This window comes from Diuraphis noxia, unplaced genomic scaffold (assembly GCF_037042655.1).
Source record: "Diuraphis noxia isolate RWA-SAM2 unplaced genomic scaffold, SU_Dnox_SAM2 contig0001, whole genome shotgun sequence".
NCBI classification, from domain to species: Eukaryota; Metazoa; Arthropoda; class Insecta; order Hemiptera; family Aphididae; genus Diuraphis; species Diuraphis noxia.
The window spans coordinates 41,153,959-41,171,895 of NW_028301711.1; the positions used below are offsets into that span (position 1 = coordinate 41,153,959).

The following is a 17,937-nucleotide window of genomic DNA, read 5'->3' on the forward strand; positions in this document are numbered from 1 at the left end:
AACAGATTATTATAGTCATTTTTTGTGTTTCAAAATATGTCATTCATAAAAATTCGAAATTGTTCGTTAACTATACCTACTCGTGACCATAATATGATTATCTACTACATACACATTTCAAAGTATATAGATTAATTTTGATCTATTTATACCATCACAAAACTAAACGTTAATAACAACATACAGAAATATAAATAATAATATACAATGCTTGAAATTGTTTGTTGGAACAAATTAGTTAAATCTATTGAACACATAGAAAAATAAAGAACGTATAAACTACAGAAATATAATCATAATATAATAAAATATCGTTAGAAATGTGCGTTGGCAGAACGTCTACGCTCGGAATCATTTTATATCACACATAATGATTTTTCAATGAATTCAAATTTACAACATCCATTATAGTGACCTTTTCGGTGCCAAGCTGCCACGCAAAGGCATATACTTGGCGTAGCCATTATAAAGAAGATCGACTTCACCCCACTTTCCCGATTTTGTTTGTTTTTTAAAACTGTTCATGCTTTTTCTGTAAAATTAAACACTTATCCATAATTTCTCTTTCTTTGCACACAATCAATATAATATTTGTTGTAACCGGAGGTCATAATTTATTTACTCATATGCTATACAGTTCACTTAAAATTCCAGATAAATATCTCTTTTTTTTTTAACACTTTAGAGGTCTATACTCTATAGATATACTACAGTGTTTACCACTGAAACTATTATATAATGTATAGACATTATTTTTTGATGAAAATAGAAGGTACCTTCTCCAATAAAAAATTATATATAAGTGATTCTTAATAACATTTTTATTTTCCTAAAATATTTATAGTTGGAAAATCATTTTCTATAAATACATTTTATAGACATTTTTGGCTCATAAGTTTAACCCTAAATTTGCATAGTTTACTTATTCCTCTACATGCACACAGTATCACCACAAATAATAATCATATTTGTGTTCGACATTCTGGGTAACATTCCTCTTCTACAATATTTTATTAAAATAATAATAACTTAGATTTTAGCAATACATAATATTACATCTATAACCCATAATATAGCGTATAATATATTGTACGTATATAATATAAGTACTTAATCGTATTATATTTGCTTCGTTTATCTCATCGCAGGTATTGAAAATCTCAAATATGACAAGTAAACTAAAATTTGTAAAATATACTTATTGTGAGTAAAAAGGTTTGATTAAGTTTTAACTCTTATTTTCAAAAATAAATTATTAACTATATGTTATGCAAAATGAAAAATAAAATATAATATCCATGCAGTTAGTATAATTTTAATTTATTCTTACTACTACAGTAATATTAACTGTTTTTTGTTAAGATTAGGTAGCTATTAACATTTTTTTTTTCATTAAAATACTGTTTGAAAGTTTATACATTAAATTTTAATTTTAATGTAAATCAGTAGTTAAAGGAAAAGAAATTGTCTACATTTCACAATATTATAGTCAAAACTCTGGGAAAGGAGAAATAATGGTATTGTACTATTGTAATGCGGGACATATAAGTATTCTACAATTAAAATAAAATCTAAAAATACTGTTGTTCAAATATTTGAAAAATGTACTTAATTTAAATGTTAAACTTTTATAAATCAAATCATTGTGGGTATTCGAGATGTTTGAGAGAATTTTAGATGTTTTGTTCATGATAAACAAAACTTGGATTTAATTTCAAGTTTTCATATTAAATAAATAATTTATGCTTATCTATTATAAATATATTCGTATTATATCAAAAAATGTTCAATTTGTCTAAAATAACAGAATATACGTTTTACTTCGTATTATATTTTAGGTCTTCAAAGTAAAAATGAAATTACTTTAAAAAAAAACTATATTTAGTTTATGTGGATAAGAAAACTTGTTTGAATATAATTTTATCTTACATCTATATAATAAAATAAAACTATTTAAGACAGAACTAAAAAATAAAATATCAACACTATAAAATAATATAGTTGTCAATTTAAATACAACCCAATGTAACTTAAATTTTGTAACCCAATGGCCAATGTCGTCAAGGGTATATTTCATGTTAATAAAAAAAAAAAACTTGAAATATTTGAAATCTACCAATTCATATAATGTTATATGATATTGTACCAATTCAAAACATGTTAGCACTTTTTTTTTATATCTCAATAAGTAAAGCCAATAATCTATGTTGTTGTGGCTCATCCAAATAAAAATAAAAATAAATAATTAATGAATATTTATATTTTAGTTTATCGGGGTTATTATTTTCATACCTAGGTATTATATTTACAAGTATGTCATAAATGTTTGTTTTTGTTTTATTTTTTGTTGCAATTCTTCTATATATATTTTTTTAGTATGTATCTGATAAGAAAAAAATGTTGAAAAAGTTGAAAAATGACCTTTTTAAAGTAACTTTAGAAAGATGGTAGTTTCATTTAAAAAGTAAGTAGTTTGATAAAACTTTTAGAAAACTCTAACTAAAAGAAAGAATACAGCCATACAAGTCACATCTTACATATATACAACTTAAATAAAAGAAACTAACCTATTGTTGCAAATCAAATAAATTTATTTTTACACTTGAAATCAAAAACAACTATTAAATTTATTTTCAAATAGTAATACTGCAACAGGTTACAAACTCATGAAATTAAACAGTAGTATAATAACAACTATTAGAAAACATTTAGAAATATTCATAAGCATAATAATAAATATTAATCATACAATCATGTAAATAACTATTTTCAAACATAATTAAAAAACAATTATTTTAAGTTTTGTCATTTTAGTATTTGAATGGAGAACTGAATGCATTGGATTTACAAAAATTACATGGGTATTTTTAATTTAATTTTTTATGTGCTCATCATTACGTTTTTAAGCAGAAAAAATTTAATCTAAAACTTGTATAGTTTTTATACAACTGGATATAGCTCTGGGGAGATCCAAATAGTTTATAAAGAAATTTGTCCTCCGGAGGGATCACCGTAGAGTACAAACCACAGGGCAGATCTGTTTGAAATTTTCAGGATGAATTAATATTATAATTTCACCAGGTTTTAAGAAAGGATTTTTGGAAATGCAACTCCTTAAGGTAAAATCAAGTGGTTGTAATTATACAACAGTGGCTTCATCTATCAAGCAATATCTTATATTATTAATATTATATTTATTTATTTATATTCTTAAATTATTATTATTATTATTATTGATTAGATGTTGTAATTGGCAATATAATATGGGCATAAGATATTATTTATTATTCAGTTATTTTTTTCACTTTCATATATTAAAAATGTCATCTATTGAAGAAATTACTGTGAATGGAATGTATTGACATCTCAAATAGTTGTACCAATTATCGGTGATAGTGCCTACCTTTTCCGTTCAATTTTCTTTCAGTTATATTAGACTCGAAAAAGATGCCAGGAGATCCGAAATACAATTGTTGCGTATGTCTCTGATAATTGGAATACCTTTGTTAATATATCTTACAATTCATGCGGTGACAACTGCTGAGAATTATGTTCGTGATATGGAAAATCCTACTGTCTACGGTGGTTACTGCGAATCGTTTGCAGCTGCCAATATTTTCCCATATGTATTTGAAATGTATTATAATAATAATCTTTATGCCATATTTTTGTAGATACATTCCCAATAAAAAGATTGCGTCTAACTTAACCGAAAATATTAATCGAGGTCATTTTGATATTTATTTATCTATTTCTAATATTCCTAATTTTACAGAAAATGTAAGTTTTACTTCATAGAGCGTTGTCTATTTGTAATAATGTTAGTGTCACAGACAATTTAATTAATTTTAGTAAGAAGCGTTGCCGTGCTAGATGTACAGATAGACCTCGAAGCAACCAATTAAAGGAAGCTAAAAAAAGACGAGAAAACCATTTTTAGGTCTGAAAATCCATTGCGCAAATGGAAAATTATTAAATTAACTGGTCTTGTATATGAAATATGATCCTACAATTGATTTTAAAAATTACATTGGCAATATGAACCAAAATTGTTAATATTGTAACGCTCTCAAATGGAAAGGCAAAACACTGCATGTGCTGCAATTTAGGCAGAACAAAACTAGATATCTTGTTACAGCCACGAGAACCGTTACGCAGTTTACTCATGGGTGACCATCCTGATCACGATCATTAATAAAATCGTACAAGGAAATATAATAGTTGTTTTCAAATGACATCGTTTGGTGTTAAACAAGTTGTTGAAGAAGGTTTTATGCCATTTTTCAAAGTTCAAGGCCAAGTATACCATTTGTATGGGAGTTTGATTCAAAACACTCAGAAAATCCCAACATTTTTACAAATATATTTTGTTGGCGAAGATGAAAAAGAAGTTCAACTTAGATGTTCTCTTTATCCAGAAGTACGAGCATTAGTCAAACAGCTACGAAAATGCTGCATACTGAAAATAAGTATATTCGAGAATTTAAAACCTGCAGTAACCACATTAGAGAATGCAAGTCAACATTCTACTAAAATTCTACTAATATTCTACAAGAACATATTTTATATCAACCTTTCCAAGAGCTTTTTTCTTACACTTTCAGTTAATGCAATAATTGGCATTTAAAAAAATAATAATATACATATTACATATACTTATATAGATTTTGTAAATTGAATTGATAACATTTGAAAAATAAATTCCCTTCAACAAAATAAAATAAAATTCTATTAAGTACGCCATCATGTCAACCTATATAGGCTTCAAAAATGATGAACACAGACTTTTGTACGTTTTTGATACCAAGAGATTTAATAACTTAGGCGAATGTATAGTTTTTTACAGATCAAGTGTACTGTACACGGTAATGACAGTACCTATGTTATTATTATACTCTTTGCTTGCGTATAATTATAATCATCTGGATGCGACCGATAGTGGTTAATACGCATATTATTATACGAAGCCATTGAAATGACCAATTCCCGCGTGGTTTTATTTGTCTTGGGAAATCAAAGGATGAATATTAATTTACACAGCTATTGGCGTTGTGTCAGTAAAATAACAAGGCAGTTCATCGGTCAATACCGATAAGCATAGGTCGTATTTTGTATTATAATATGTACATGTATAGGACATAGGTATAAAGGACGGGCTGTAGTTACGATGCGCGTAAAAAGTAAATAATAATAATTTATAGGCATAATAATATTATACAATAAACACGGTCATCATCACTCATCGTAATCATCGTACTTATTTCGCATTACAAATTTATAATGTTTTAATAATATATTTGGATTGTCGACAATATCTAGGCATCGAAAATCGTGTCTACCTATATCATAAAATGCACACAAGTTCGATGGTCATAATATATTAATTATGATACATCGTGATTTTTACTTACAATACGGACGAAGCTAACGAAGGTTCTTGATTCTCGCTAATCTGATCCTCCAGAGCGACGCCGTACCTCCCCTTAACGTTTTCTAAGGTCGGCAACATGGCTATTGTCTTTTGCATAGACGAACCCGGCAATATCGGACATCCTTCCCTGAAAACAGCATAAAAATTATACACAAATACAAATATTCAATCTACGAACAGTAATATGGGTGGTAGGGTATCACCAATTTATAATATCTTGCAAATCTATATTAGGCGAAGCACGCACATAAACGTAATTTCGGGCTAGGAAACACCGGGCATTTGAAAGTCACCACCAATCTTTGCCGAAATCAATAACCTGGAAATGGAATAAGAAATCCATATCCAGCAAGTACTTAGGTTAGGTACAAGACTAATATACTGATTATATTAAAAGCACAGAGTGCTTAATATAGTGACGTCAATAAAGACGATAGGGAGAGGGTCTTCATTACTCGCGGCATGTCTAATATAAATAGAAGCCATCTGTACACAGAGCTCCAGAGATACTTAATTCATCATCTCAGCTTATAGTACTTGTGTGGGCCATGAACTTTATAACAGACGCATCGACGCTTACACGAGTAGGTACATTACCAGTCCGCGATATAGTAAAATACGGTTTGAGTATTCGGTCTTAACAATATTACAAATTTACAAAAACTCGGATCCAATTCTAATTCTTTTTTAAGTTTAAGATAACAATGGTTTTAAATTTTTAAAGTTGTGTTTGAATTTACTTTATAGTTTATTCAAGCCTTTAGCCTATTAATACCAATCACTTTCAAAATCTAAAATAATACTACTTTTAAAAACGACATCCGATCGGCATATTCTTATTTATCATTGATATAATAAGACTTCTGCAGTTAACTTTGTGATAGTGGTATAGGATAGCTACACTATTTTTTATTGAATTTAATTTACTAAGCTTAATAGTATTCAAATTAAATTTTTTCCCTCGTGTTTCCCTTAATTATTTAATCTGAACAAATGTCTTTTAAAATAACAAATGAGTAGTGTGACCAAAAAATTCAAGTTGTGCAAATCGCTCTAGAATCGTGAACAATTTAAAATATGTTAAAAAAATACACAAAATTTGAACCAGTCATCAACCAATAAAAATAACAAATCATTTTAACTTAAACTAATAATAGTTTACCGAGTTTTAATTTGTGTAAATATAAAATTGTGCTTATAAAATATCACCTTATTATACCGGGTGATTATTTTATCATTGAACATTCATTATTTCAAAAATTATTAATGTTTTTGAAAATATTATTTTACATATGTAGTTTCAAGTTGTTAAGAAACCAAAATTTTTATTAAAAAATTATATTTTTAAATATATTTTATCCTTATATTTTTTTTAAGTTTTTTACTTTTTTGAATGACAACATAGAGTTTTAATTTCATATTTCAAAGCAGAATATTTTTCTAAGTATTTTGATTCATTAAAATCGAATTTAGGACGAGTAGTTTATGAGTTATAAGTATTTAAAGTTTAGACAATCGGAGTAGTGGACAAACATTTTGCGGGGTAACCCCGTATCACACCACTCTGCCAGTCAAAAATTTAAATACTTATAACTCATAAATCTCTAACTCGTCCTAAATTCGATTTTTATGAATTAAAATACTTAGAAAATATTCTGCTTTAGAATATGAAATTAAAACTCTATGTTGTCATTCAAAAAAGTAAAAAACTTAAAAAATGATAAGGATAAAAAATATTTTTAAATAAATTATTTTAATAAAAACGTTGGTTTTTGAACAACTTGGAACTATATTAAATAATATTTTCAAAAACATTAGTAATTTTTGAAATAATGAGTGTTCAATGATAAAATAATCACCCGGTATAGTTGTTATATTTGCAAATTATGTTGTCGCCTAGTTAATAAAGATGGTTGCAACGATCAGAGTAAAAAATGTTTAAAATATAAAACATGTGAGATGGGAATGGTAATTTTACAAAAATATAATTAGATATGTACTTGCGAGCGGAGTGATTGGTTTTTTTTTTCAAGTTACCCATATGAGCGGGTCAAAACTTTTTTTGAAGATCTTTTATGACTCTAAAACTTAAATGACACCACCGATTTGTAAATTCCAATGCAATTTTGTTTTATTGATGATAGGTTTTGTCAATTTGCATTACTACTTTAAAACATTTAATTTTTGCACCCCCAACACACTCAATTGTTCAAAAACAAAAATCATTAATCGTAAGATTATTCGTAATCAAAAACCACTGATTAGTAGGAAATAGAAAGACTAAAATACATAGATAATAGATCATAATAATATCATTAAAAATTGTTTAACATACTTATGTGATTTTTATAATTTTTGTGTTTAATTCATTCATATTGTTTTATAAATAGGTACTATGTTTGACTTGTTTTTTATCATTTAAGTCGCGGATGAAGGAATATTTTGAGTTTGAAAAAAATGTAATCAAATCACTTGACACGTATAGGTGTCAGTGAAAATAAAATCCAACCAACATTTTTATTTTACACGTGGGTTAGGATGCTATCTCTGCCCTAGTGTTTTTTCCAAGTACCTAGTACCTATTGGCTATTACCTATATATCTAGGTAATATTATATTGCATATTATATACGAATATTATTTTGCCTTGAGAATGCAGCGGTACCATTTTAATTATTTTCATCATAATATACTTAAGTTATATAACTGTATCTATTAAATTCGTATTAATCATTTTATATAGACTAAATGTATGATAATATGATGATCGTTAGGTTCATAAAAAAACATTTTGATTGTGAAAACTTAAATATATAATATATAGCTTATAATTAATACTCTGACCAGTTTAAAAAATATATAATCAACATAAATTATAATATCAATACCTATATTATTATTATGTATAATAATGTTTTAAGTCATGAACATATTTGAATACTGTGTGCAGTGCTTATAGAATTCACTTAATTTTAGACACTTTTTTAAATGAAAACCTCAAATTATTTGATTATAATATTTGAGTAAATTAGGACATCATTAAACCAACAACAATAATTTAAAACACTCGCACCACGACACGAAGATTATTGGTTATATTGATTCATTAATTGGTTCAGAAAACTTATGATGGTATACATACGTGATACAACATTTATAAGCTCTTCATTAAATATTTCGACTGTATATGTAATGAAAAAACTATTTATTACATGCCAACAGTTCAGAAGTCAATTTTATCATACACTCACACAGCTTTTAGATTTTTTTTTTTGTCTATGCACCTTATTACACACAAATTATAATATTATATATATTTTAAATGGATTGTTATAACTTATAAAATGTTACACACATATTATTATCGTAATAACGGCATTATCACTCCGAAGGTCATTACGCCACATGATTCGTATTTCGTGCAGAGCCCGAGTGCACCATAAGTATACAAAATATTAATCTATTTTATGAATTTTAAATTTTAATCAACTACTGAGAACTGTGAAGTCGATTGTAATATTTGAATCCACCTAAGCTCACTCATTTATTACCTTACTTAATTCATCATATTGTTATAACTTATAAATATGTTTATTTTTTTTTTTATTTAAGGTTTACAGGCTTCAACTACAAAGGTTATTAGCCAACATTTAAGTTTAAGTTTAACAAGACAAAAAAGAAAAAAAAAAGGAAAAGTAAATTACAATATTGAAAATTACAATATTTGTTTAAATAGATTTACAATTTGATTTATATTGAAAACTATATTTTGTTGATAAGGTTGTCTTTGGTGATGAATTCGATAGTTTTTAAAGTGTGTTCTTCATTTAGAGCTTAAATATGTTTATTATTTATAATAATATAAGCACTTAAGATTTAAGTTCAGAGACAATCCTAGTACTTAATATAACTATACACATTTTAATATCATGTACACAAATAACAATAATACTATTAATACTAACTATTATATACCAATCATAATTTTATATAGATATAGGTACCTATTATATATAAGATGATATATATATATATTGTTATTATGGATCCGTTCGGCATATTCTTTTGAATAATTATTCGTATGTGCTATATCATAGATATAAGCTCCAGAGAGGGAAACAAATTGAACTTCGAAGAACGATCGAAAGCTTAAAACAATTTATAATACAATAAATCAATAACCCCATAAACGCCTGTATAATACGGAAGTTTCGGTTCTAATAAATATTAGGTAAATGGTTAGGCACCAATAGGATATCTACTACCATGTTTTTATTTCTATAATGTTGTACTGCACGCTCGTGCATCTGTGAAAATGTGTGTTTTTTTTTGCCATACGTGTACAATACTATATTATCGCCGGAAGAGTTTATGCCGTCACTTCCCGCTTCCCACCCACCGACACAGTCCATGTTGACTGGCAGCACGCGCCCAGGCACCGAATCGCACACGCATTATTGTCAGAATCATATGGTTTCAATTCGAAAACGTATCGCCATCCGCAAATAATGTATAAAATAATAATGAACAGCTAGATCCAGATGAATGCCCAAGTTATACAGGACGATTCTTTTGACAGTAAACACAATCATAGCAACTCGGAAAGTTTTATCGTTTCTGCAGAATGTATTAATTTTTTCATTGGTAAAATGTCTGTCATAAAAATGAAAATAAATTTTAATCACTTGACATCGTTAGTGTCATTCATTTTTTTTTTTTTTACATTTTTGGGTAACATACATTTTTATTTTTATTATACTCCAAAACGGAATATTTTTAAAGGATTTTGATGTGTATAAAAAAATCAAATTTCAAAAGAAAAGTCAATACGTATCAAATATTTAAGTTCCAAAGAATAGTGTAGATGATCAGCACAATATAGGAAAGTGCCTCTGTGCCACTCCACTCATCCACTCACCGAAACATTAAATAGGTGCTATTTAACTACTTGTTTCAAATTCGACTTATAGATTCTGAGGTTCGATTCTGGAGCGATAAATGATGTATATTGTTTTATAATGATGTGAATTTTTTGTGCGTGTCAGCACTTCTTCGAGCAATAATAATGCTACAATCTTCAACTTTAAGAGTGGTTTCTGGTAGAAAATTGGATCTAATTGGTACGATTATAGGGGTCAATAGAAAAAAGGTGTGCAAGTGCGGGTAGCGCTCTGCTGTACAGTTGTAGGTGTCGAGTGGCTCATTGTAATGGATGTGTTGAATTCGAATTCAATTACATAATATAGCATACGAAAAACGATTCTGAGCGAAGATAGACGGTCATCAGCCCACATTACTAAATAGGTATATTTTATGTTATCATTGAATATTACTACCTATTAAAGTAATTTATTTTACTAATTGTAATTGGAACATCAGTAAGTTGAATTTATTTTTCCGAAAACTTTAAAAATGCCATAGGTAGTGACGTAGTACGTATAAAATATAATAACATAGGTATTATATACTTGAAACGTTTCAAGTTCCCACGATTAATATATTTAAATTAAATCAAAAATAACTAAATTACTTAAGTATTCTTTGTTAAAATATCTAATTTTATTCAATTCATCCAATTTTTTAAATTATAATTGATTTTTTTTTTTTACTTCATACACAAATGATTAATGAATAACCATAGAAACTTTAATTTTTCTCTAAATTTATTTAATTTAAAATTTTCTAGATATGATGTAAATTTAAAAATATTTTGGTTATTTCGTGTCAGTTGAAATGTTTTACTATTTATAATATTTATTGTACATTTCTGTCTGTTTGATATAACATCCAACCATTCTTATAAGCTTTGTCATAATTTGATCTTACGGCATTTAATTACATATAGGAATAATTTTCTTTTATAAACGTTTAAAATTCAAAATGTTGAATCTTAAAAATATATGTTATTTTAGTATTTTGTATTTTTGTTGTAATTTTATTTAAAAAATATTGCATATTTGAAACGTTTTGCCAATATATAATATATCATTACTATATGCTCAATTCCACAATGCTATCTTATAAATGTTAATATTAAAACTATTAAGCTTTAATATTATACGGTACGCTGTGTTGACTTATAATATAATGGACGGTACACTGATCATTATTGTCAATAACAATATGCGACGCTCATCAAATGAAACTTTATTAAAAAAGTGATTGAAGAGTAAAAATGTATAAAGATTTGTTAAAATTTATAAAGAACAATACTTCGGAGATAATTTCATCGGAGTTTTTTGAAATATTAGTTATTAAAAAAGTTACAATTGTTTAAAAAATAAAATGGAAGAAAAAAGGTTCTGTTATTTAATGTGTAGAATAAGAAAATAACTCAGATGAGCTTATCTTCGAAATATTGTTCTCTATAAATCTCATTATTAAGAATAATTATTTATAAGTTTGTAGGGCGTTGATATGTTTTTGACGATTGTTTTCATGTTTTCATGATTATGATTATCCTCTTGATTACAGCTATAGAATTATATAAATAAATAACAATACTATAATAATTAATTGTTGTCATTTTCGTAAAAATACTTTTAGAATTGTATTTAAATACAGATACAAATATATCCACTTAATAAGTATTTAAGAATAAATAAAAAAGTTGCCATAATTTTAAAAGAAGGTAAGTAAATTAATTGTATACTTATTACGAATTTCAAGTTGTAATATTACGTTTAAGTATCGCATTAGAAGCATTGTACATTTGTACTACATAATTAATTTTGTACTGAAAACAAATAAAAATGTGTTATATTTTAACTCTAAAATACTTTAATATTAAATAAACAATAGACCGTTGTTTATAGAATATAAAATAAATAAATATTTTGATTTTAGTTATAAATAATATATTATAATGATAGATAACCTGTTAAAAATCAATATGAATTATGATGAATAGTTTTTTTTTTTTTGAATTGTGAAAAGTGTTTATTTTTGATTTTCAAGTACAATATAAAAAAAAGCGGGTAAGTGAGTGTCGCTCGGCTGTACATTAGGGGGTGAGGTGGACCTCTGACTAGAGTAGGTTAAATTTGAATGCAACGATAGGTATTATTGTATACGAAAAACGATTCTGAACGGAGACGGTTTATCTGTCTAGGTCCTAGACTCTAGGATATACATATCATAGATTATTAAAAATTTTCAAATCTTAGATTTAAAAAGAAAATTATTTATGAATTTCAAGCTTAAAATAATTTGCGAATTTTCGTGATTTTTACGTATGTTGTCAAAATTAAAATTTGAATACATGTAAAAAAAAATTGTGGCTATACATTTATTTTATTTTTCAACTGCTATTATAAAAATATATTATGAGCCTTGTATTAAATTCTCAAATCTTAGAATTAAAAAGAAAAACTTTTATGAATTTCTATCTAAGATAATTTGAACATTGCCGTAATTTTTACGTATTAAGTCAATATTTGAACGTCAAATGCTAATAAAAAAAATTGTGCCTATGAATTCTTATAATTTTTTATTCACTATAAGAATAACTTATGAGGAACTTTGTATTAAATTTTCAAGTATTTTGATAATGCTAAAAAAATTTTATCGACACTTCAAAAAAAAATTTTCAGAAAAATTGAAAATTTTAGTTGTCTATAAATACCTCAAAAAAAGTCAAAATATTTTGAAAATTAAATCACGTAAAGAAAATTCCAATCTAAATAACTGGTAAAATTTTCAATTATCTACAACTTATACTTTTTGAATAATAACAAATGTTTAAAATCGTTTGAGGATAAATCGTTATCGTTACGCTATTTCGTAAAAATTTAAAATTCAAACGCACTTAAAATTTTTCCTATAATGATGCTTCGAGTTGTCTCTATAACTTCTTTAAAGGAAAACTTATGGAAAACTGAGTGTTTTTGTATTTTTAATCCTTAGTTATAAACAAAAAAAATTTTATGATTTTTCAGCTTCAAGATTACTTGCAAATTTTCGCGTTTTCGACAGATTTCGTAAAATCTGTGAACTGTAAACGCTTTTTAAAAAAAATTGTGACTTACGATTTTTAATTTTCTTTAGCTACAATAAGAACAACTCATATTAAACCCTACCTTCAATTAAATTTTCAAGTTTTTTTGGTCATCCGAAATTTTTCTACCGACACTTCAAAAAATTTTTTTCAAAAAAATCGAAAATTTCAGTGGTCTATAAATAACTCAAAAATAGTCAAAATTTTTTTAAATTAAATTGTATATAGATATCACTGACATAAACATTTGGTGAAAATTCCAAGTAATTATAGTGATTAGTTTTTGAATTATAACCATATAAAAAAATCGATTTGGTCGAAAACTGGTTTTGCGTAAAAAATCCCGTTTTTCTGTCATTTTTTTTTTTTTGTTTTTCTCGATGTTTTTGAAAACTTTTGGAAAATGTTAACTATTGACCTCTATAATGCACCAAAGATATTCACTTTTACATCGGAAACCACTCCCGAAGATTGAAATTGAAGTATTATTTCGACTAATTATGCTGTATACACTGTACACAGACACAAAATTTAATCAAATATAGAATTAGAAATTGCTTATGCAATATAATATAAATATGTATAACTGTATAAGATATCCTATTATTAGAATTAGAAATAAACATTCACTGTATGAATAATATATTAATATAATAACACGTTTTTCGGACAGTGGCCCACTCGTTTTTGTTGTCAATGTGTTGACGACGATATGCGTTTAATATAGGAACGAAGTGTCTCATATAGCCATATATATAAGGATCTGATTTATTTTAGACGACAGATGTGCCCTGTGAGAGAATGAACAAATCGTTCGGTATATGCGCGTTTGAATATCGAATTTACGCTCTTACATATTTATATTTCGTACGGTCCGTATCGACGACCCTTTTCAATATTCTGTTGTTATGATTATGATTGAGGGATATCTATATACTACCTACTACAATTACACCCCGAGCACACATACCTACATATAGATCAAATGTGTATTCATGGTACAGGGGTCGACCCTTCTCGCCAGACATTTTAAAACCTTTAATATATCAAAATTTAACGATAAAAAAGAAAAAAAAGGAAGGTTGTTTTGTTATTTTATGCTTATTTATTTGATATAATTATAAAAGGAATTTATAGAGAAATAATAACAAACATAAGTCATAAAAATATAATAATAATAAATGGTAATAAAATAAAAATTCATAATTATGTAATATAGAGTATGATAGATCAGGTCACTATAACCAGTAACCAGTCGATCTTTACATGAATATTGGTTGGTTTTTACTAAAAACTGATTATACCAATATTTGTTGAATACGTACCAACATAAAAACATAATACATAAATACACATTTTCTCTTTATATACAAAATAAAATATTTATTAGTGAAGAAAAACATACAGTGTTCGGAATTCCGATGGAGAAATAAAAGAATGGAGAAAGAAGAATATTATTAAACCACAAACAATAATATAAATAATATATTAATATCAGTTCGTTGCAGGGGCGTATTTAGATTTTTTTTTTTTGGCGGGGGGGGAGGGCTGTGGTATTTTCTCCAACTGAAATCCCCAATTAAGCCTATATGAGTTAGAAAATTTACATCAAAGTACAGACTACATGTACCTTATCGCGTTTTACGAGTACCGTTTTATATCTTCTGATAGCAACATAGTACTCTCACTATATCACAGGTAAATATGCTTATTATTTATACTTTTAGCTAATATACAACTATTACAACTACACCCGAAGGGTGCAAGCACATCTCACCAAAATGTTTACAAAACCACCGAATGTAAAAGTCCCCTACATTCGTCAATCACCTCAATCAAACAATGTACAAAAACAAAAAAATAAAACGTCACCTACTAATACACTCAAACCACACCCAAACCAAATACGCAAAAAAACACATCAATTCCATAACCACTACATCAGTCCTCATTAAAAAATTCACCCAACATCAGCACTCCAACCAGCGTTATCAACATAGATATCAATAAACAATTTTTCACCTCAACCGTTGCAAACAGCTTGGTACCCAAAAAAGGCCAAGCATTATTAATTTATATAGACGACAACGTCCCACACAAAGATAACATAATCGCAATCGGCAATTTAATCCAACTGTCTAACATTATATTTGCGTCCCGTATATCAAAAGGACGTTTATGCATTTTCCTATCAAGCAGCTCATTAGTAAACAATCTAATTTATAAACACCTAATTATTACGGTATAACAACAACAGTTCAAATTACGCAAATTCTTCAACCCGCATAAAAGAATAATATTATCTAACGTATATCCAAATATACCTCCTGACATTATTACAAACGTATTCATTAAAATAAATATACCTCTTTGCAGTCCTATAACACTTCTAAGGGCCGGTATTCAAGTCAAAGATTTTACACATATCCTAAGTTTTCGTTGACAAACGTTTATTCAACATGATGATCTTATTAAACTCCCTCCAACAATGCTTATTAATTATTAAGACACCAACTACAGGATATTTTTATCCGATGACTCCCTAATCGCTATTTATGTAAGGTCACATTGCGCCTCATTGCTCAAACCAGATTGGTTTACTCAACAAAATGCCCCAGGTAAACATTGACCAACTCATTGTAAACGCACCTTCGATATTAGATGCTTTGCCAAACATGTATATTACCCCTATAGTAGATTCCTCCACATTAAACACCGACACATAACTACTTGAAACACCCCATATTTCTTTGGAGCCGATATCACCATCAAATCTTCCACCTACATTATCTACCACATTAAGACCAACACACTTAAACTTAGAAGTGTTTCCTAACTCTAAAGTTGTCCCTATGGACATTATACAACCATCCAACATTAAGAGATTTTTACCAGAATCATTTATTTTTCACTCTGCACCCCCTTCTCCATTAGAGCCTGATGAATATTCAAACGTAATGCCTGCTGCCCAAAACCTGGTGATCCCTCAAAATGAAAACATTGAAAAAAAAAAGAATAAGAAAACAAAATCAGTAGCTCTAACTAAATTTCTAGATAACATCGACACATATCTAGAACCATTAAAAAAATTCTTCATCGATCAAAATAATTTTAAAATCAATTTCATTACCCTTAAAAACATTTTCGAAAATAATCAAGGCCATTTCGAACCATCTACAATCTACAAGGAATACAATATATCAAAAGAAGATTTATTAGACATCATTATATTAATTAAATTAAGCCAACACAACATGAGAATTAAAAAGAGATCAACCCGTTTCACAAAAACATTAAATGTGGAACCCTATGAATCTAACGAATCAGAAACTTAATGTTTTTAATATAATAAACAATAACTCCTAATATTCCATCAAACAACAAAACAAACTTAAAAAAAAAAAAATTTAAACCGGAAATGCAAAACACAATAACACGAATTATAACATATTACGATGGGACCTAAATGGTTTCTACAAATGAATCAGCGAATTGCAAATATTAATAGACAAATACTGCCCCGAAATCATCTGTCTTCAAGAAACAAACTTTACATGCTACAAAAAAAAAACACAATAAAAGGTTATACAAATTATATCAAAATAAAACAACACAATCCGCGCTATCGGAGGTACTTCCATATTCATAAAAGACTCATATACTTCCGAAAAAATGCCTGTAAATACTCCACTAGAAGTAGTAACCATAACCATTTCTGTTCAACTCAAACAAAAAATTACAATATGCAACCTTTACCTTTCAAGCCAAACACTTTTCACTGAAGCAGACTTAAAAAACATCATACAACAACTCCCTCCACCTAATTAGCAAAACTTAGAATATTACACAAAATGTAAACATATTTCTCTCAAAACTTATTGTAACAATTTTTCCCCTATTTACAATTTATAATTTTGTAAAAATTAATTAAATTATAATATGTATTTTGAAACGCCAATAACCCCGGCAGTTGAGGCGTATTTGTTAAATAACGCCTAATAAAATAAAATAATATACCTAAACAAAATAAATAGTAGTCGATTACCAAATATTTAAATATTTTAACGTGACTCACTTGTTGAAAAAGGTTGACGACCTCTGCAATAGATGATAGTAAGTAACAAAAGTAAACATTAAAGAAATTAATTGTCATATCATAAGGTACATATTTTCCGCCTTCTGGCTTAATGGTTTATCTTAAAGGAAATGAAAGTTTCATTATGAAACTAAATGTGAAACAATAATCAATAACATTATTCAACAATTTACTGAGAATAAAATAAGATTATAAGAAATAAGAATATTGTCTTCTGAATTTTAATGATTTCAAATTTAATATAAAATGAAGAATATGATCATAACAAAATTGAGGTAGTCTAAATATATTGCAATTCACTATATAAAATAAATCAAGGAATTTTATTTTGTATTTTTTCAATTTGTTTGCAATGAGTTAAAATCAATGTTTCCAATAAAAAAAATCACACATACTCTAGTTAAGGACGTATAAG

At 27.2% G+C, this 17,937-nt stretch overlaps 1 protein-coding gene across 1 annotated transcript in view; it reads right to left on the reverse strand.

Annotated features, from left to right (window-relative positions):
• The window catches only part of Arr1 (arrestin 1), a 53,212-nt gene that overhangs the window by 14,044 nt on the left and 21,231 nt on the right, over window positions 1-17,937 (reverse strand). The window contains exon 6 of the mRNA XM_015507947.2: window positions 5,412-5,558. Within this exon, the coding sequence (XP_015363433.2) occupies window positions 5,412-5,558 (147 nt within the window). The remainder of the gene's footprint in view (window positions 1-5,411; window positions 5,559-17,937) is intronic.